We start from the raw sequence: 21,466 nt of genomic DNA on the forward strand, positions 1-21,466 counted from the left end.
TGTATATTTTCACACACCGAAACGTAATACAAGGAAATGCAATCTAAGCATAATGAATCACTCAGTAAATGAACACTTTGCCTCTAGATCTACTCGTGCAGGACTGCTGACTAAAGACTTTTGACTCGAATTTATGATACACTTATAACTTAGTGCTCGCGAGGGCCGCTGAAACACAGCATACATGATGGAATACCACACTGAATCAGCTGCTAAGGGAGACGGGTGTTTGTATCACATTTCAGAAAATGGGTATTTACATTTACATTGCACAAATTTGCTTCACAGGTATAGTGCTGTAGCTTTCTCAATGGTAGATTCGCTCCTTTCACCAGCTACAAAATACAATTTCTGCTTTTGATTCATGAGRAATGTTAATGGAATAAATAAAGCATTATTTGAGAACCATAAAGCAAGCTCCCAGTAGAGGTGATCTGATAAGGTGCACTGTGTTTACCTCAGCTTGAGCCTCGCTTGTTTTTCTGCCCAGATTCAATTAAGAAGCACACCAGAAGACATTACTGCTCCTTTTAGCCCTAACCTGCTGATACAAGATTTGAATCTGGCACTATCATCTCAAAAGTGATATTAAAGCCAAGCGACCTCTGTAGCACACACGCGTACACATACATTCATGCTCGTATGCACACACATGCACGCATGCACGCACATGCACAGAAACACACGTCACATGCATCCTCATTCCGATTGTAACGAGTACGTCCATTAGTTGTCATAGAGACAGAGACAAAGGTTAAGTCATTTTCCCGATGAGGCCTGTGTAAATTGCTGCAATATAACGACTTATTGCCAATCTTATAAATTAAAAGCATTTGGTGTCTGACTCTCTGGCCTACATCTTTGAGAGAACCATTTTAGTCAAATTAAATTACCAATTCCTAATCCTTCCAAATGCCTTATGAAATTGGCTTGTGACAGAGGGCAAAAGATTGTGATTATTAAGGTACTTTACAATACAAAACATGAGCACTTCACTCATTTAGTTCAAATTCCAATGATTGTCAGGTTAAAGCACCTAATATGAATAGACTTGATTGTTGTCATTTTTACCACTTTATCAGCAAATGGAATAGGTAAAGCTCCTCAGCATAGTAATAACGATTCTGTGATAAACAGTTTGACGAACACCAGCCAGATACAGGTGAATGACAACAAAACCCCACCTAGCTTCTATACAAAACACAGACACAACGTCATGACTAATACAGTGGTTATCATTGGATAAAAAAAATACAAGTATTACAACGTGGGATTAAAATGGATTTAATTGACATTTTTTGTCAACAACCTACACAAAATACTACAACTTGAAAAATTCGAAAAAAGATTTTACGATTAATGAAAAAGTATTCACCCCCTGAATCAATACATGTTAGAAACACATTTTGCGGTGATTACAGCTGATTACAGCAGTTTCTTTCCTGTCCTGCAGCTCAGTTCAGAAGGACAACTGTATRTTTGATGTGTCAGGGTGGTCATCCACAGCATAATTATTAATTGACCACGCTTAAAGAGATATTCACTGTCTGATTTGTTGTTGTTAGCCATCTACCAATCAATCCCCTTCTTTATGAGGCTTTTGAAAAGCTCCTTGGTCTTTGTAGTTGAATCYGTACTTGAAATTCAATACTTGACTGAGGGACCTTACAAATGTTGTTTGTATGGGAGACAGAGGAACCCTGATTATTTCACACAGAGTGAGTCCATGTAACTTATTATGTGATTTGTTAAGCCACATTTTACTCCTGCACTAATTTAGACTTGACTAAAGAAATCGGGTGAATGCAATGACTATATTTTAGCTATTTAATTTGTATTAATTTGTAAACCTTTGTATAATTTTCTTTTCACAGACATTATGGAGTATTTTGTGTAGATCAATGACAAAAAAAGACAACMAAATATTTTTCAATCCCACTTTGTAATGCAACCAAACGTGGAACAAAATCAAAGGGGCTTAAGACTTATTATATCCACTGTGGATGTGCTTGGACGATAATACCATCACATTTTGGGGGTTTTGATCTCTTTACATGCATCAGCAATTAGGCTTTAAGTTCTATACACCGCCTCTTTAGCCTACAAGCAAATGGATGGCTACACTCAATCACTATTGAGTATTGAGTTACTTACATTATCGCTAGCCACATCAAGTACATGGAAACCCAATCTAGTCATAACAAATGTCTAGTACTTGAGAGGAAATGTCATGCTGCTTATTTCAGTGGCCAAATATCAAAGCGCAGAATGAAAAGCATACTGTCCTCTCAATAAACATCCACCTATCGATCAAGTCTATTCATAACATTGGTGCGCATACAGTGCATCCAGAAAGTATTCAGACCGCTTGACTTGTTCCACATTCTGTTACGTTACAGCCTTATTCTAAAATWMATTTTTTTATTTTTTATTCCCTCATCAATCTACACACAATACCCCATAATGACAAAGCAAAAACAGGTTAGTATACATTAAAAAAAAATCAAAAACACTCCTGCGTTGTCTTGGCTGTGTGCTTAGGGTRGTTGTCCTTTTGGAAGGTGAACCTTCACCCCAGTCTGAGGTCCTGAGTGCTCTGCAGCAGGTTATCATCAAGGATACTTTACTCCGTTCATCTTTCCCTCGATCCTGACTAGTCTCCCAGTCCCTGAAAAACTTCCTCCAGACGTGACGCTTGGCATTCAGGACAAAGAGTTCAATCTTGGTTTCATCAGTCCAGAGAATCTTGTTTTTCATGGGCTGAAAGTCCTTTAGGTGCCTTATGGCAAACTCCAAGCGGGCTGTCATGTGCTTTTTACTGAGGAGTGGCTTCCGTCTGGCCACTCTACCATAAAGGTCTGATTGGTGGAGTGCTGCAGAGATGGTTGTCCTTCTGGAAGGTTCTCCCATCTCCACAGAGAAACTCTGAAGCTCTGTCAGAGTGACCATCGGGTTCTTGGTTACCTCCCTGAACAAGGCCCTTCTCCCCCGATTGCATAATTTGGCCAMGCGGCCAGCTCTAGGAAGAGTCTTGGTGGTTCCAATCTTCTTCCATTTAAGAATGATGGAGGCCACTGTGTTCTTGGGGACCTTCAATGCTGCAGAAATGTTTTGGTACCCTTCCCCAGATCTGTGCCTCGACACAATCCTGTCTCGGAGCTCTGACATGCACTGTCAACTGTGGGACCTTAGAAAGACAGGTGTGTGCCTTTCCAAATCATGCCCAATCAATTGAATTTACCACAGGCGGACTCCAATCAAGTTGTAGAAACATCTCAAGGACAATCAATGGAAACAGGATGCACCTGTGCTCAATTTCGAGTCTCATAGCAAAGGGTCTGAAAACGTATGCAAATAAGATATTTCAGTTTTTAATTTTTTATAAATTTGCAAACATTTCTAAAAACCTGTTTTTGCTTCGTCATTATGGGGTATTGTGTGTAGCTTGATGAGGAAAACCATGTATTTAATACATTTTAGAATAACTCTCAAACGTAACAAAATGTGGAAAAAGTCAAGGGGTCCGATCTTTGTTATTCATTATATGAATGCCAGAATGTTAACATGGTACCCTAACCATGCTATATGACGTGAGTTTAGGTGACAAAGGTTAAATGTCGCTATTTTGTCATATTTTACTGAGACGTGTTATTGGCCCAGCCCCCTGGTTCCATTTGTAAGTTACACATTCATGTTTTGCTGTAATTGTTGTTGCATCTTCAATTTATTACAACTAATCTTTAGCGTAATCTTCAAAATAAGTGAAACGGCTGAAGGCTTTTAGAAGTGCCACAAGACTAAAATCAAGATCCTTTTAGAAAAATGTAAATGCAAACAAAGCTGAGCTGACAGAGCTGTTCTCTATAACTCATGGTAGTGGAGTCTGAGGAATGAGCTGAAAAGTCTTTCAGAGGAGAAGAAACCCCTTTGGCTTCAAAAATGTACCAGCCTTCATGGCAGATGACTGATGCCTCTTTTCCTCAGTGAAAAGTTGTTACTTACTGGCATCTGGATCATAACTCATCCAGCTAAGGTGCATTGGAACGTTAATCTTGAGCCCCGAGTTGTGCTTTGATAAAGCACGTCTCGAGGTARAGGACATTCAATTGATACAGGAACCAATATGAGAACATCGACACGTTACAGATTGTTTCAGCGGTATATCTTCTCAGGCCAATGTAACTTTGTATTACATATGATAAAATCCGTTAACTTTACTTGAAGAGAATATACATTCATACAAGGCATTCGTAACATCTTTATGAAACCAGTCGTAACACCTTTATGAGTGTTGCGGTATCAGTCATAAAACGTTTTAGCACATTTATTCAACATTATTCACAACAAGTTTTCAAAAATAAAAGTATCTTGAAATAAATCTTTATTTAATTTCAGCATTGTACAATGTAAATTTGATACTGCCACAGTACCCAACCCTCTGTCACACTATTCGCGTAACAGGCTGGGTGCAGCATAGGGTTGGTGATCAGTGACAGTGTGCATTGAGTGTTTTGCATCCTCTCTTGAGATCTTTCAATGCGGCAAGATGCCACTGGGTAAACAGCCATTGGAATGATCAATATTATCATATTGAATTATGAACTTTTTTTGTGACGATTTCTGGGACAATTTGGATCTGAAGTGAACGGAGTACCTGGCCTACAGCGCCTTCTGGTCTGGAGCACCATTCGTAACCTTCATGTTAGGCCTACATTACGTTTTCTGCCAATAACAGACAGAAACAAGTGCCATTAGAACAACACATGGATTGGGTTGGGTACTGTGGCTGTGGAACTAAAAATGTCAGTTGTACAATGGATACATGAAGATCTATTTCAGTGTTACTGATAACTTTTCGTTCTGTAACGAAAAGGGGACTTTTATTTTGAAAACTCCTGATGAATGATATTGAATAAATGCATTATGAAGGTTGTTATGAATCAACCCATGTTGTACGTCCCCCATCCACACTAGCACCAGAGTCCTTCTGTCTTCTAGTAAGAGCCATAACTACAGTAYTATGTCATTACAGTGACATATGTTCGCCTACATTTCAACATTCTGATATGTTTCTGATGAGATAGGTCTGTCGTTGATTATGTGTGAAAAGCCCAGAGTAAAGTTACGGGTTAGTGTCAGGGAACAGTAGTAAGAACACTTGTATTCTCTAGAGCATGTGAAAATGTGATTTATTACCACGATTTATTATATGGTAATGTATCTACCGGGGCTGGGAATTGCCAGGGACTTCACGATACAACATTATCACGATACTTAGGTGCTGATACAGTATGTATTGCGATTCTCAAGAATTTTGCATGTATTGTGATTTGAATCGTGCATTTGAATTGTGATTTGATGTTCCAAACATATTGCTCACTATATGTCTGCTGCAGAGGGACAAGAGAGAGCCACGAGAAAACGAGTTCCGATCAGTCAGGGGAATAGAAGTGCTGAAATAATGCTCGCTCACCAGTTCAAAAGAAGACGTAGAACAAGCTATAGGATGAAAAATACAGGCGTCTTGGCGCAGGTACAGCCGACTGGTGCTAGCTAACGCTACCTACAGTACAGTAGCGTTAGGATTTCTACAGTAGCGTTGGGATTTTTACAGTAGCGTTGGGATTTTTACAAATCGATACTTGGATTCAAATATCGATATATCATATCATCCCCCCCCAAAAAATATATTTATTTGTAACTGTATTGATGTTCTTCCCCCATCACTAGTATCTACATCATGGTAATTTCCTGGTAACTAAAAGCATTTTGAAACAACGTGATGATGAGCAGTTTCATTTTCCCGGTTGACGAAGGCTTGATATGTTGATTTGAAGATATACAAATCGGACCAAAATAACATTAGGTCCGCTTGAGCAGACACAGTGAATGAGATTTCAACATTTACAAAATCATCAGATGAAGTGAGCAGATATGGAGAAGTCTGCATGATACTAAAAAAAACCTGGCTCTGGGAAGCTCTTTCCTTTCTATCCCAGCTGTAGATCTATGGCTCGGTGGATATGTGCTGATATGTTGATGGTATTATTGCATCAATTATTTGGCGAAGGGGAGGTCAAACCCACACCAGCTTCCTGTTTCCAGAGAGGCGTGCTTTGTGTTTGCCCCGAGGCCACTATTAAGTAGAGCAGGGATCCAAGATTAAATCACACCACTCCTGTCCAACAGAAATACGCTGTTCTCAACCATAGATAGACAACAAGATATTACAAATCGTGCCCAAAGCGATTGCCTGAAAACAAAGGCTCAAGTGACCATGTAACCAGACAGTGACCCGTATAATATGTTGTTACACAATACATCCTTTTGTGTTCTGTATAGCATGCCTAGGATTAGCCTGAAATCAATTAGCATGTAAACAAGCCATACGTGGCGATAGAGAGATGAACAATCAATTCCATGTACATACCCTCGGAAAGTGTCCAATGAGCGCAGTCGTGTTGGTTTTGGTTGGGTACTGTTAACCTCATCCCCACAACCTTGGGTCTCTACCTGAACAAAAGCATTTCAGTAAACAAACGTTCATTTTTGGGTGTGCTACTTTACATGACTTAGGCCTTATACCAAAGTACAAGCCAGTGTAATAACCTGTTATAACCATGTCATAAGCTAGTGAGTACAGTACAAGCAGTTATGACTTACATACTTGTTGCACACTACATAAGTTACACRTGAATAAATAAATTCCCTTGAATAATGTAAACAGTACAGTATGTAATGTTCACTGTTGGCAAAAAACGCGATTTTGTTTGGTGGAAATCCATAGTCAAATCATGCTTACTCGATATTATCGCCTCCGCTCGTGTGTAACAAACCCAAAGAAAACTTGAATTTGCAGTTACAGAGTGGAGAAATGAGTCAGATTGATCCAGTTGGACGTGTATGTCTCTATCCTCCTTTCTAGCCTTGCTGAGTAGTAGTTGGCCGCTACGTCCTTGTTTTTTAAAGAGCGGGCTTGGATTACTCTGGCCTGCTGCCCTCCCAGTTTGAATACCCTGGCCTGTTGGCCTCCATGCAGCAGTTTGGAGGGCCAGAACAGGAAGACACTAGCACTAATTCTGTATGATGGATCTGACTGCCATCATGGGAGCATATGGGAGATGAAGGCGTCTTCCTCGAGAAGATGAGAGGACCTATTCATGCTCTCCAGAAATACGCAGGAGCCCGTCAGGCTGTCACGTCATGGACCAAGACAAGATGATAGATACAATGCTTGATCTATCACTAATGTAGGTCTGCTGACTCTGCTAACATTTGTATCAATTATCATATTAGTATCTCACAAATGGCTTAGTGACCGGAGTCTGGAGGCTTTCATTCATTTCAAATGCCTCTTAAACTTAATAGGAAAAAGTGCACGAAAAACATTGCAATGCATTCAGTAGATCAAAGCTGAAGTCGAGTTTAGATTCCAGAGGACAATGATAAGATAAGATAAGATAAGTGATGTTTTGGATGTAGAAACATAATGTATTGCATAGAGAAACATAATCCTGATGTGAGATTTGCGTTGTGATAAGTGAACATGAGTACTATACTTACATCCATTGCATGTTGCGGTCCTTCGCGACAAATGGTCTTGATAAGCTTGGCCGTACAACGCCTCCTGTAAACGGAGAACAAGGAGCTTCAACTGTCAACAGCGCGTCCGTTTGGCTTCAGATCAAAGCATACAGCTTTTAGAAAGTTCACTGTAAAATTATTTTAAAATACAGTACCTGTACAGGTAGGGAGCAACGACACATAGGAGACCAATAAGTGCCAGGAGAAGAGCTGCCACCAACAGAGCTGCACAACAAGATCAAAAGTGGATGAGTCAGTGGAGGGCACTTGCGAATAGGAAGCGGGGGAATGGATCTCCCTTGCAAATTTGGGATATATATAAAAAAATATATAAAACTTTTTTATATTTTTTATAATCCTAGTAAATAAAACTATACAAATAATGAGTTCATAACTGAATAGAGTTTAAATGACCCAAATCCTTTCTGACTGAACTGAAGAGAGAAACCAGACAACAACTTCCTGTGTTACATCACTGCCCAGTCTGGATGTCCATGTCAGGAGAGTTATATACCCCTCTATCAAAACAGGATCTGACTAGGGATACGAGGGCTAACTACCACTTCCAGGCCAGCTCAAACGATTTTCTCCCCATTGTCAGTCTCTAAGCTCCCCAGTGGCTTACTGTCACCCAACCAGGTGACCAGYGGATCCCTCAAGGGACAAACACAGCCCAATATGAAATTCTAGACCAATCCATCACAGAGCAGTCAATCTATGTAATCTAAGGGACAGTAGAGTACAACCCCCCTCAGTGTGCCTGYCACCTACTACCATAACCCGTTCAAAGCCACTTCAATCTTTTGTCTTGTCCATTCACCCTCTGAATGGCACACTAACACAATCCATGCCTCAGTTGTCTCAAGGCTTAACAATCCTTCTTTAACCTGTCTCKTCCCCTTCATCTACGCTGATTGAAGTGGATGTCAAAAGTGACATCAATAGGGGATCCTAGCTTTCACCTGGATTCACCTGGTCAGTCTGTGTCATGGAAAAAGCAGGTGTCCTTAATGTTCTGTACACTCAGTGTATGTCAGGGGCCGGGCCACGGAAAGAATAGTGATATTGCCTTCTTGGATAGGTTAATGTGCCAAATTGAAAGATAATAGCCATATAATATACAAATATATAAATTGGCCAAACAAGTGTCATTGACCTATAGAATATGAAAACAGCTATGTAATTAGAGGACTCAAAGCAGAGGGGACAGGAAATGCAGTGCTCCCTGTTTGTCGTAGAGTGGAAAAACAAACACAGAGCCCGTTTAATCCTGGGTTGAATACACACTATGACATCCGCTCTGAACAAAGACTACGCACGGGATCCCTCCTGAAAAAGACCTTCGTGACTCTCAAAACATGGAGAGGGTAAAGTCCTTATCCTCAACATAGAAATGTGATATGAAAGGAAATCATGTCCTGGTTAAAATAATCAAATCGCTTTACATATGTACAGTAGAGTCATCTTCATTGTTAGCTAAACAACTTACAGATCCAGGATAAGTTTCATTTAAACTCAACACTGAAACGGCAATGGACATGGAAATTAGATCCTAAAATGACCTTGAGGCATGTATATTAGTTAGATGAATGCTTATTAATGGTCACTATACCACAAACCACTCAGGAAGCAATATGGCTTAGATTAACCATGCAGGTGACTTGTGGTCTGGGGTACTGTGTGTGCAATACAGTACTAACAACATTAGAGAGTGGACTTGCATGTCCACTGTAATATTCATGGTGTTATAGCTCATGAGACAATTGACATACACGCAGAGTTACAGGACCGCGACACATTCTCTATCACATACTGTATACTGTATTTTAAACATACATTTAACTCACAAGGCCCAGATGCAAGTCACAATTCAGTATAACGTGAACTTTTTAAATTGCAAAAGGCCAACTCTAACCTGCTCCCTTTAGCCTTTAGCTTCTGCTGATGACCAGCCCGTTAGTTAAAGTTGAGAGAGCCCTATGGGGCATGACTATAATCACCGGACAGTGAAGTAAATGGAAACTGATCATAATGTGGGGGATGCAGTCACACTAGTCACATATCTGCCAGATAATGGCTACTTGGCCTTAACAGTCTGATCTACAACACAATCTGCAGTATTGTTAAGTGGAGTGTACATTATAGACAGAGAAGCTTTCAAAATCCCATTACGGCTTAATCCCTTCACGCTCCCTAATGTATTACCCAGAATCTCTTTCCTGCACAGAGCACCGACCAAAACAAACAGAAAAGCTTTTATTTTATCAGTTTTCAAGAACGTCCGTCTTATCTAATCGATACGCATCTTGTCCCATGAGAGGAAAGAGGTTTACTTCTCAACAGAAGTGTACAACACAGCTGATGTCTCTTCTTTGCTGTCTCAATTAGGAACTGTGAGGATCCAGTCACAGGCTTAGCCTTACTCCTAGAAGGAGTCAAGTACATTAGTACTTTCTACTTGAAATGGTATTGTCATTTTGCATGTCATCCACTGTACTCGATAATTGTGATGCCACAAAAAGTATATAAAAATGCAAACGGTCCATATCTTAAATAATCTTATCTGTAAAATAAATTTAAAAAATGTGCAACATTTTCTGTCAAAAATAAAATAAAATAATGTTTTGGTATGAGTATCTAGTATAAAAAAATGGTGCTGTTCTAAATGTTTTGTTTTCAAAATGACAGGATGTTGTTTTTGTTAACTCACGGAAATAGATGTTATTTGGACTGACATCCACAGTCTGATAGCAAATGACATTGACGGGAGATTCTGACTCTTGGATCCAGACAGAGTAATGGCCAGCTTCTTCATACAACTGACTCCAACTGTATCAACAACAATGCACTCAATAAGGGGAAGACACTCATCATTACATTCATCACCAAAAATGCATGCATTTGATTGTCCTTTTAGTCTGCTGTATCATACATTCACTGGACATTGCTACAGTACACTTGAGTATGAATTTCCCTTTGACCTTAGCGGTAAATGGTCCTTTCCACGCTATGCCCTCTGAGGATTCTCCACAGAAATAAATGTAGCTTGTGAGGACACCTAGTGTCTATAAGCCAGTAGGGCAGCCTTCAGCTGTATCCTATACATCTCTGGTTTCAACACCCAAAAATGTGCATTACAAGCTCTTATTGATATATCTTGGGGATGACATACTAGCTATCACTTGGAGTGTTTTTTTTTTAAGGGATAAAGGAAATCGATAGTGGCTCAGTCTGGTTAGGGACCTCAGCATTGATCTATAGGAAGCCCAAGACTAGACCTCAGCTGAAGAGGGGAAGAGAAACCTGCCACTGCCTTGTTGTGTGAAACTAGATCCCTTGGAGCAAGTTAAAGGGTGAGCCCCAAATGGAATGCTCTGCCCTGATCTCTTGTAAAGGTCTGATTGTTTATAAATATGGCCACCGCCTCTTCTTGTAGAACGTCTCTTCTGAGGTTTCCACCAGACATGTTTCTTTGCGGGCTTAATGGCTCTTTCCTATTTTATTGGAGTGTCAGCTCCTGTTAACCCCAAAAAAGGCCTCTGATCAATACTCGGCGAGGTAGTTTCGGCAGGAGCATATGTCAGGCTCAGAAAGCAAGTCAGGATTACATRCCCACCCCCGGTAAATAATCGAATGGATTTCCAATGCAATCATTGGAATGCCAATGCAGTATATTCTGCTCTGTGTCAAGACCTGGGAACATTACAGACCTGCAACCTACAAATATCATGCTTCATTCATGTATGTTGCTCATTGATGGCAACACTATCTATGGCAATTGTTATGTATTGRCTAAGTAGATGCCAGGTCAGTCGTATGCCTAATTATGTGTTCAATATCTATAAATACGTTACCTGCAGAGAGTTGTGTTCCTGCCCATTGGTTGTAACTGCAGTGTCAGAGTGAGGACGGTGCTGACCACGACAGATGCATTCTGGGGACCATTTAGAACACTGACCAGGGGCTGGTACAGACACTGCAATGGGGGAGAAAACAGCCTCAGCAGATTCTAAGGCGGCACAGGTCTGTGACGTTTGGTTATGATGTTGCCGTCGAACACACCGTATAACTTTCTTTGTTTCATACAACTATGGAAGCATGATATGCTATGTCATGTAATGTGCACCCTGGACCAGATATACCTAGCATTGTTGCACCTGTGAATGGAGCTAAAATACGCAACTGTCTTTTTACCTAAATATCGTATTGCCTGTCTGAATCTCTCGTTGACCTTTTTTTTTTTACCCTTTTCAACCTTGTAGCAGTAATAGACACTGTACCTTGTAGCAGTAATAGACACTGTACCTTGTAGCAGTAATAGACACTGTACCTTGTAGCAGTAATAGACACTGTACCTTGTAGCAGTAATAGACACTGTACCTTGTAGCAGTAATAGACACTGTACCTTGTAGCAGTAATAGACACTGTACCTTGTAGCAGTAATCAGATGTGTAGAGGACATCAACTCCGGTTGGTAGCTGGTTATGGAACGTAAGACATGCCTGGTCTAATTTCAATGCAGGCCGTCCTAAATACAATGGATTCATAACAATATTGATACTGTCATTTTACAATGACATTAAAAGGCTTGATCTGAATCTTAGAGATAAAACAGGCTTTTTAAGACTGGGCCCAGAGTGGGCAAAACATGCCCCTTCCGTTTGAGTTATGTCCCTATATAAAAATAGCAAAAAAAGGTCAAATGATTGAATGACAGGTTGGCGCAAAATCTGTATGCCAGCTTCGCTGTGTCAGCATAATGGACAGAGCGCGTCGGTGTGTGTAGGGGGGCTATGGAAGGTCACTGGGGTGGTTAGGTATGACTCCTTTGGGTTTCCATACAAAGAGGGAAAAAAACACTTCTCATGTGTGGTAGGCTAACACGCCTACGCCTGTGATATTATGATCTATAAGGGTGAGGTCAAGTTTGCCATTGATGCTGCTTCACTCAACTCTGCCTCACTCCTCACCACTACAGAGTTTTGGGTAGGTTCTTAGCTAGCTGAACGAAGAAAGAAAAAATGTCTGAACGATTCAGCGAATGCAACAGTCAACTGGTGGAAGCCCTGCGTGACCTTGACCCAGTGAGACATGACTTTCTAAGATGTGAAAAATGTGAAACCACTGCTGGATCGAAACAAAACAGATTCGGTGGAAGCTGAGTTTAGTGTCGCTCAGCAGTTTTTGCGGACTGAAATCGCCGGCTCCAATGAGGACAAATGGACCCGGCTAGATATCCTGCACCGATTCTCTGGGCCTCTCTCCGCTATGCCGACCGTGCTTACTGACACATGGACTGACTTTAGAGGGGTGTCCACAGCTACATGCGAGAACTCATTTTCCACTTTGACAAATGTGTTCAGTCAGCACAGAAGAAACATGCTACAACCGAGGAAAGCTCATRTAATCCAACTGGCATTTGAAGGGGGTGTTACAAGAATATTTTGGAATGGAATGATCGATTTCTCAGGAAGCATGGCTGCATCTCACTGTAGTAGGCTATGTTTTGGTTATTTGGATCTCCATTTTCCGTGTTTGTTTACGGGTTAATGTAACCTAAATATAGACTGTGTCATGGCTTTTTCGATTAGATATTTAGTTTACTAGGCCTACTTGGTACCACTGTTCTGATCTGTTTGCATTCATTCGTTCACATTCGCAGTTGTGTCGGTATTCTAAGCCAAACTGCTATTCATTATTTTGGTTTGCATGCATGATTAACTAGGCAACTACTTTCAGCATTTAGTTAGCATTATTTTTGGTAAGACAGCTATGTGTATGGCTGCATTCACATAGGCTGTTTGCAATAGGTGAATTACCCTGTCTATCTTGTAGCCTATATTCATTACCAAAACGGCCTTGCTTTAGGATGTAGGGCGCTGTCCATTGTGTTGATACAGCGAAGTGGAGATGCGCTACAGATTTCGCGCCAACCTGTCACTTAAAGCACTCAATGGTCTCGGAGTCACAGCATTTAAACTTTATGTTTATTGTGGTATAGCGTGATATAAGCAGAATTCAATGTAATTCCAATCCAAGTACCCCCCCCCCCCCCCAAACATTGTGCCCACTCACCAATTTCAACTGCCCCCCTTAGTCACTTTATCCTGGCGCTGGGTCTGCTTAAGACACTATAAATTAGCCTGGCTGACACGCAACCCACGTGACTACACAGCAAGCTGTGACTCACATCAGGGGCATATAAAGTGCCTTCGAAAGTATTCAGACCCCTTGACTTTTTACACATTTTGCTACATTACAGCCTTATTCTAAAATGGATTAAAAAAAATCCTCAGCAATCTACACACAATACCCCATAATGAAAAAGCGAAAACAGGTTTAGCCGTTTTTGCAAATGTGTTACAAATAAAAAACAAAAATACCTTATTTACACAAATTAAATTGATTGGACATGATTTGGAAAGGCACACACCTGTCTATATAAGGTCCCACAGTTGACAGTGCATGTCAGAGCAAAAACCAAGCCATGAGGACGAAGGAAATGTCTGTAGAGCTCCGAGACAGGATTGTGTCGAGGCACAGATCTGGGGAAGTGTACCAAAACATTTCTGCAGCAATGAAAGTCCCCAAGAACACAGTGTCAATCTTAAATGGAAGATGTTTGGAACCACCAAGACTCTTCCTAGAGCTGGCCGCCCGGCCAAACTGAGCAATCGGGGGAGAAGGGCCTTGGTCAGGGAGGTGACCAAGAACCTGATGGTCACTCTGATAGAGTTCTAGAGTTCTAGAGAATCTTCCAGAAGGACAACCATCTCTGCAGCACTTCACCAATCAGGCCTTTATGGTAGAGTATCCAGACGGAAGCCACTCCTCAGTAAAAGGCACATGACAGCCCGCTTGGAGTTTGCCAAATGGCACCTAAAGACTCTCAGACCATGATGAAACCAAGACTGAATTCTTTGGCCTTTTCACGATCGTGTGGAGGAGAGACGGACCAAAACGCAGCATTTGGAAAATAAGCCATCTTCTTTATTTATAACGACGAAGATGAAAACGAAACGAAACACTTACACAAACTATACAAAACAACAAACGATCGTGAAGCTAAATAACGTAGTGCACACACACACAGGCTACAAACGTTAAACATAGACAATTACCCACAAACATCTAAAGCCTATGGCTACCTTAAATATGGCTCCCAATCAGAGACAACAATAACCAGCTGTCTCTGATTGAGAACCAAATCAGGCAACCATAGACTTTCCTAAACACCTACACTCAACCATAGACAATACTAGACACATACACTCCACACAAACCCATACACTAAAACCAACACCCCCTTTACCATAATAAACACCCAAAACACAAACATACCCCATGTCCCACCCTGACCTAACTAAAATAATAAAGAAAACAAAGAATACTAAGGCCAGGGCGTGACAGGCCTGAATGCCAAGCATCACGTCTGGAGGAAACCTGGCCCCATCCCTACGGTGAAGCATGGTGGTGGCAGCATCATGCTGTGGGTGTAATGATGGGGCGGTGAGTCGGAAGCAGGTGCAGGTGAAACATTTTAATAAAACAACAAAACCAAGAACACGACACAAGGCAGAACGCCGATACACAATAACAATACCAACTGGTGAGTGAACATGGGAGAGTGACATATAAAGGGGAGGAGATGATGAAGGTAGTGGAGTCTAGGTGTGAATCATAATGATTAACAGGTGCGCYAAATGATGAGTGCCAGGTGTACGTAATGATGAATTCCAGGACCGGTGGTTATTACTCTGGCGATGGCATACGCCGGAGGGGGGGAGCAGGAGCAGACGTGACAGTGGGAATGTTTTCCAGCGGCAGTGATGGGAGATCAGTCAGGATCGAGGCAAAGATGAATGGAGCAAAGTACAGAGCGATCCTTGATGAAAACCTGCTGCAGAGCGCTCAGGACCTCAGACTGGGGTGAAGGTTCACCTTCCAACAGGACAACGACCCTAAACACACAGTCAAGACAATGCAGGAGTGGCTTCGGGACAAGTCTCTGAATGTCCTTGAGTGGCCCAGCCAGAGCCTGGACTTGAACCCGATCGAACATCTCTGGAGAGACCTGAAAATAGCTGTGCAGCAACTCTCCCCATCCAACCTGACAGACCTTGAGAGGATCTGCAGAGAAGAATGGGCGAAATTCCCCAAATACAGGTGTGCCCATCTTGTAGCGTCATACCCAAGAAGAATCAATGCTGCAATCGCTGCCAAAGGTGCTTAAACAAAGTACTGATTAAAGGGTCTGAATACTTATGTAAATGTGATAATTAACTATATTTTATTAGCAACATTTTCTAAAACCAGTTTTTAGAAGAAGGTTTAGAAGAAGGTTGTAACGTAACAAAATGTGGAAAAGTCAAGGGGTCTGAATTCTTTCCGAAGGCATTGTAGAGACTGGTGTTAGGAAGACTAACTGTAAATAACATGCCTATCACAAAGATGACCATGCAGTAAATTAAATGACATGAGTCATAACTGATAACAAAATACATTTTGCAAATCCTCTTTCAAATTATATTTATTGTAAAATCTATACATTTCATTGTACTTTGGATATGGCAAAAAGTTGCTTGAAACATGGATAGGCTGGTACAGTAAATATAGAAAAGTTAACTGAGATAATTTGATGCTGCGTTGAAAAAAATGATCTAATATGTAAAAACGTAGAAACTCATTTTGTTTACAGTTGGCAAAGTGAAGCCACAGTACAGTTGAAGTCGGAAGTTTGCATACACTTAGGTTGCAGTCAAAACTAATTTTCAACCACTCCACAAATGTCTTATTAACAAATTATAGTTTTGGCAAGTATGTTAGGACATCTACTTTGTGCATGACAAGTAATTCTTCCAACAATTGTTACCAGACAGATTTCACTTAAAATTCACTGTATGACAATTCCAGTGGGTCAAAAGTTTACATACGCTAAGTTGACTGTGCCTTTAAACAGCTTGGAAAATTCCAGAAAATTATGTCATGGCTTTAGAAGCTTCTGATAGGCTAATTGACATCATTTGAATTAATTGGATGTGTACCTGTGAATGTATTTCAAAGCATGCCTTCAAACTCAGTGCCTCTTTGCTTGACATCATGGGAAAATCAAAAGAAATCAGCCGTGACCTCAGGAAAGAATTGTAGACCTCCACAAGTCTGGTTCATCCTTGGGAGCAATTTCCAAACGCCTGAAGGTACCACATTCATCTGTACAAACAATAGTATGCAAGTATAAACACCATGGGACCATGCAGCCATCATACCCCTCAGGAAGGAGATGCGTTCTGTCTCCTAGAGATGAACGTACTTTGGTGCGAAAAGTGCAAATCAATCCCAGAACAACAGCAAAGGACCTTGTGAAGATGCTGGAGGAAACAGGTATAAAGTATCTATATCCACAGTAAAACGAGTCCTATATCGACATAACCTGAAAGGCCGCTCAGCAAGGAAGAAGCCACTGCTCCAAAACCGCCATAAAAATGCCAGACTACAGTTTGCAACTGCACATGGGGACAAAGATCGTACTTTTTGAAGAAATGTCCACTGGTCTGATGAAACAAAAATAGAACTGTTTGGCCATAATGACCATCGTTTTGTTTGGAGGAAAAAGGGGGAGGCTTGCAAGCCGAAGAACACCATCCCAACCGTGAAGCACAGGGGTGGCAGGATCATGTTGTGGGGGTGCTTTGTTGCAGGAGGGACTGGTGCACTTCACAAAGTAGATGGCATCATGAGGGAAAATTATGTGGATATATTGAAGCAACATCTCAAGACATCAGTCAGGAAGTTCAAGCTTGGTCGCAAATGGGTCTTCCAAATGGACAATGACCCCAAGCATACTTCCAAAGTTGTGGCAAAATGGCTTAAGGACAACAAAGTCAAGGTATTGGAGTGGCCATCACAAAGCCCTGACCTCAATCCRATAGAAAWTRTGTGGGCAGAACTSAAAAAGCGTGTGCGAGCAAGGAGGCCTACAAACCTGCCTCCGTTACACCAGCTCTGTCAGGAGGAATGGGCCAAAATTCACCCAARTTATTGTGGGAAGCTTGTGGAAGGCTACCCGAAACGTTTGACCCAAGTTAAACTATTTAAAGGCAATGCTACCAAATACTAATTGAGTGTAAGTAAACTTCTGACCCACTGGGAATGTGATGGAAGAAATGAAAGCTGAAATAAATCATTCTCTACTATTATTCTGACATTTCACATTCTTAAAATAAAGTGGTGATCCTCACTGACCTAAGACAGGGAATATTTACTAGGATTAAATGTCAGGAATTGTGAAAAAACMGACTTTAAATGTATTTGGCTGAGGTGTATGTAAACTTCCAACTTCAACTGTATGTACAGCGGTTCGTATAGGAATTGTTTATGACTGTGATTCAGTGACATGGATTGAGTTTGCAGTACTTCTATAAATGCATAACATTTGCAGTCCTATACATTCTCTGTTGGACAGCAAAATAAGACCACCTTTAACACTCCTGAATTAAAAACACTCACCTGAACACGACTTTGCATCAAGCTTTCCTTCATTTCGTCCAGTTGTAAGAAAGAACACACACAGGACCTGTGTGAGGATTCTTCTAGGCTCCATTTCCTACGACAAAAACAATTCCACTGCAACTCATCTTTATGACAGCTACAGACATAAACAGGGTTCAAAGGGCACTATGCGTGTAGAGTTGTCTCATTTCGTTTGGAGTCTCTTTGGGATCCGATTGAGAGGATAAGACGGCATAAACAGTCACATACAAAGTTATGCTTATAATGCATTATGAAGAGGGCACTCATAGGACATGTTACCCAAAGGTTTAACCCACACATTTGAAACTCATGCAATATGAACATGAATGTGTGCGCTGTTAGTATGGTAGCCGGTCGATATTGACACCACCTCCATACTGAGTCAGTTCCTTTTTTAAAAATTGAGATTCCATTGCTGTACAATCTTACACCCAAAGAAACACAGATGAGAGGGAGCCACATTCTAAGACTCATTTTCTTTGGGGGGGGGGGAAGAAGAGCTCAAACAGCCCTCAGTACTGCAACTGTAGTCAATACAGGACAAAGATCGAATCGTACTACACCGGCTCCGACGCTTGTCGGATGTGGCAGGGCTTGCAAACTATTACAGACTACAAAGGGAAGCACAACCGAGAGCTGCCCGGTGAAACGAGCCTACCAGACGAGCTAAATACCTTCTATGCTCGCTTCGAGGCAAGTAACACTGAAACATGCGTGAGAGCATCAGCTGTTCTGGATGACTGTGTGATCACGCTTTCCACAGTCGACGCGAGTAAGACCTTTAAACAGGTCAACATTCACAAGGCCGCTGGGCCAGACGGAATACCAGGACGTGTACTCCGAGCATGCGCTGACCAACTGGCAAGTGTCTTCACTGACACTTTCACCCTCTCCCTGTCTGAGTTTGTAATACCAACATGTTTCAAGCAGACCACCATAGTCCCTGTGCCCAAGAACACTAAGGTAACCTGTCTAAATGACTCCCGACCCATAGCACTCACATATGTAGCCATGAAATGCTTTGAAAGGCTAGTCATGGCTCACATCAACACCATTATCCCAGAAACCCTAGACCCACTCCAATTTGCAAACCACAACAACATTTCCACAGATAATCTAATCTCTATTGCACTCCACACAGCCCTTTCCCACCTGGAAAAAAGGAACACCTGTGTGAGAATGCTGTTCATTGACTACAGCTCAGCGTTCAACACCATAGTACCCTCACAGCTAATCACTAAGGTAAGGATCCTGGAACTAAACACCTTCCTCTGCAACTGGATCCTAGGCTTCCTGATGGGCCGCTCCCAGGTGGTAAGGGTAGGTAACAACACATCTGCCACAGGGGCCCCTCAGGGGTGCGTGCTCAGTCCACTCATGTACTCCCTGTTCACTCATGACTGCATGGCCAGGCACAACTCCAACACCATCAGTAAGTTTGCTGATGACACAACAGTGGTAGGCCTGATCACTGACAACGATGAGACAGCCTATAGGGAGGAGGTCAGAGACCTGACCGTGTGGTGCAATGTGATCAAGACAAAGGAGATGATTGTGGACTACAGGAAAAGGAGGACTGAGCACGTCCCCATTCTCATCGACTGGGCTGTAGTGGAGCAGGTTGAGAGCTTCAAGGTCCTTGGCGTCCACATCACCAACAAACTAACATGGACCAAGCACACCGAGACAGTCGTGAAGAGTGCACGATAAAACCTTTTCCCCCTCAGGAGACTGAAAAAAATGGGTCCTCAGATCTTCAAAAGGTTTTACAGCTGCACCATCGAGAGCATCCTGACAGGTTGCATCACTGCCTGGTATGGCAATTGCTCGGCTTCCGACTGTAAGGCACTACAGAGGGTAGTGCGTATGGCTCAGTACCTCACCGGGGTCAAGCTTCCTGCCATTCAAGACCTCTATACCAGGCGGTGTCAGAGGAAGGCCCTAAAAATTGTCAAAGACTCCAGCCACCATAGTCATAGACTGTTCTCTCTGCTACCGCACGGCAAGCGGTCCCGGAGCGCCAAGTCTAGGTCCAAGAGGCTTATAAACAGCTTCTACCCACAAGGCATAAAACTCCTGAACAGGTAATCAAATGGCTACCCAGCCACTTTAATAACCCTACCTGCATGTACATAATTACCTCAATTACCTTGACACCGGTACCCCCTGTATAAAGCCCCGCTATTGTTATTTACTGCTGCTCTTTAATGATTTGTTTTTCTTATCTCTTACTTTTTTTGGGGGGGGGGGGTTTCTTAAAACTGTAAGGTTGTTTTCAGCGCATGTGACGAATAAAATTTGATTTGATCCTACCACCCCCAGCCCAAACCCATCTACCTCAACGTCTAGCCACTCAATGTATGCACATCAACAAACCCTTTGCAGTGCAAACCACTGAAGCACCGTATCCATTTCCTACACTCATTCAGGCCTTTATTCTTGATCATTTGTCATCTCCCTCTGTTCATTTCCTTAACTAGTTAATTTCCCTGAGCGCCCCGTTACAGCCGAGTTCACAGGGTCATCTCACAGTAGGGCAACTCATTAACCTTTGACCTTCATCGTACCCTGACACAGGGACAGAGAACCATGGAATCTCTCTGACATATGGGTCTTCATAAGCTTAGCTTAGACTAAAACATTGAATGTTTCATACTGACCTACACTTGTGAATTACATCAATCAGTCATTTTTTTGTTCAGAGTGAAAGGTGCTGTTTGAGACCATAATCTGTCAACATCCTTTCACAAAGATAACATGGATGCCCTTTTCACATTTATCACATAATGACTGGCTAGTGAAATYGTGTTGTTATGGGCAACAGTGGAGAGGATTTAAGATTATGGTCATGCCGAAGACCAGCAGTGTGCATTTCTGTTCAGGCTTCTGCATGGACAYCTAGAACAGGACCCCTGCTTGCATTCCAGCTGCTTTTACTGTGATAGCAGATTGCCTCAGTGCAAGTGAAGCAGAGCCCTCTGTCTCTCTGAGAACAGCCAAAAAACCATGGTGAGTGAATTGCTTTGTAAAGTAGCTTCTCTATATCAGAGGGCGCTGCTTTGAGTCACATGCATTCTGTCTGACACACCTGTTGGTGTACTGTTGTTTTCAATTGATAATTAAGCAATTTAAGTTATTGATTGTGCCATATATGAGTATTTGAAGAACAGAATACTGAGTGAGTCTTACAACATGAGATGGCACCTAAAGTGTATATATGTTGTTTTGCAATAAAACATATTGTCCTGACTGGAACAGAGTCTATACAGCCAGTCATTGAATGAGGTGAAGTCTCAGGTTATTGTCTGTCTGTGGTCAATGTGCTGTTCCCCAAATCTGTCAGCGATAGTGA

The 21,466-nt window shown here is 41.8% G+C and overlaps 1 protein-coding gene across 1 annotated transcript in view; it reads right to left on the bottom strand.

Moving 5' to 3' along the window:
• The window catches only part of si:dkey-192p21.6 (heparan-alpha-glucosaminide N-acetyltransferase), a 39,473-nt gene extending 21,112 nt beyond the window's left edge, over nt 1-18,361 (bottom strand). The window contains exons 1-7 of the mRNA XM_023970566.1: nt 18,091-18,361; nt 12,015-12,112; nt 11,439-11,560; nt 10,295-10,413; nt 7,740-7,809; nt 7,564-7,627; nt 6,431-6,513 (exon numbers count right to left, since the gene is read on the bottom strand). Coding sequence (XP_023826334.1) covers nt 6,431-6,513; nt 7,564-7,627; nt 7,740-7,809; nt 10,295-10,413; nt 11,439-11,560; nt 12,015-12,112; nt 18,091-18,184 — 650 coding nt within the window. The 5' untranslated portion in view covers nt 18,185-18,361. The remainder of the gene's footprint in view (nt 1-6,430; nt 6,514-7,563; nt 7,628-7,739; nt 7,810-10,294; nt 10,414-11,438; nt 11,561-12,014; nt 12,113-18,090) is intronic.
• Nucleotides 18,362-21,466: the final 3,105 nt, after the last annotated feature.

The sequence above is a fragment of the Salvelinus sp. IW2-2015 genome, linkage group LG25, assembly GCF_002910315.2.
Source record: "Salvelinus sp. IW2-2015 linkage group LG25, ASM291031v2, whole genome shotgun sequence".
NCBI classification, from domain to species: Eukaryota; Metazoa; Chordata; class Actinopteri; order Salmoniformes; family Salmonidae; genus Salvelinus; species Salvelinus sp. IW2-2015.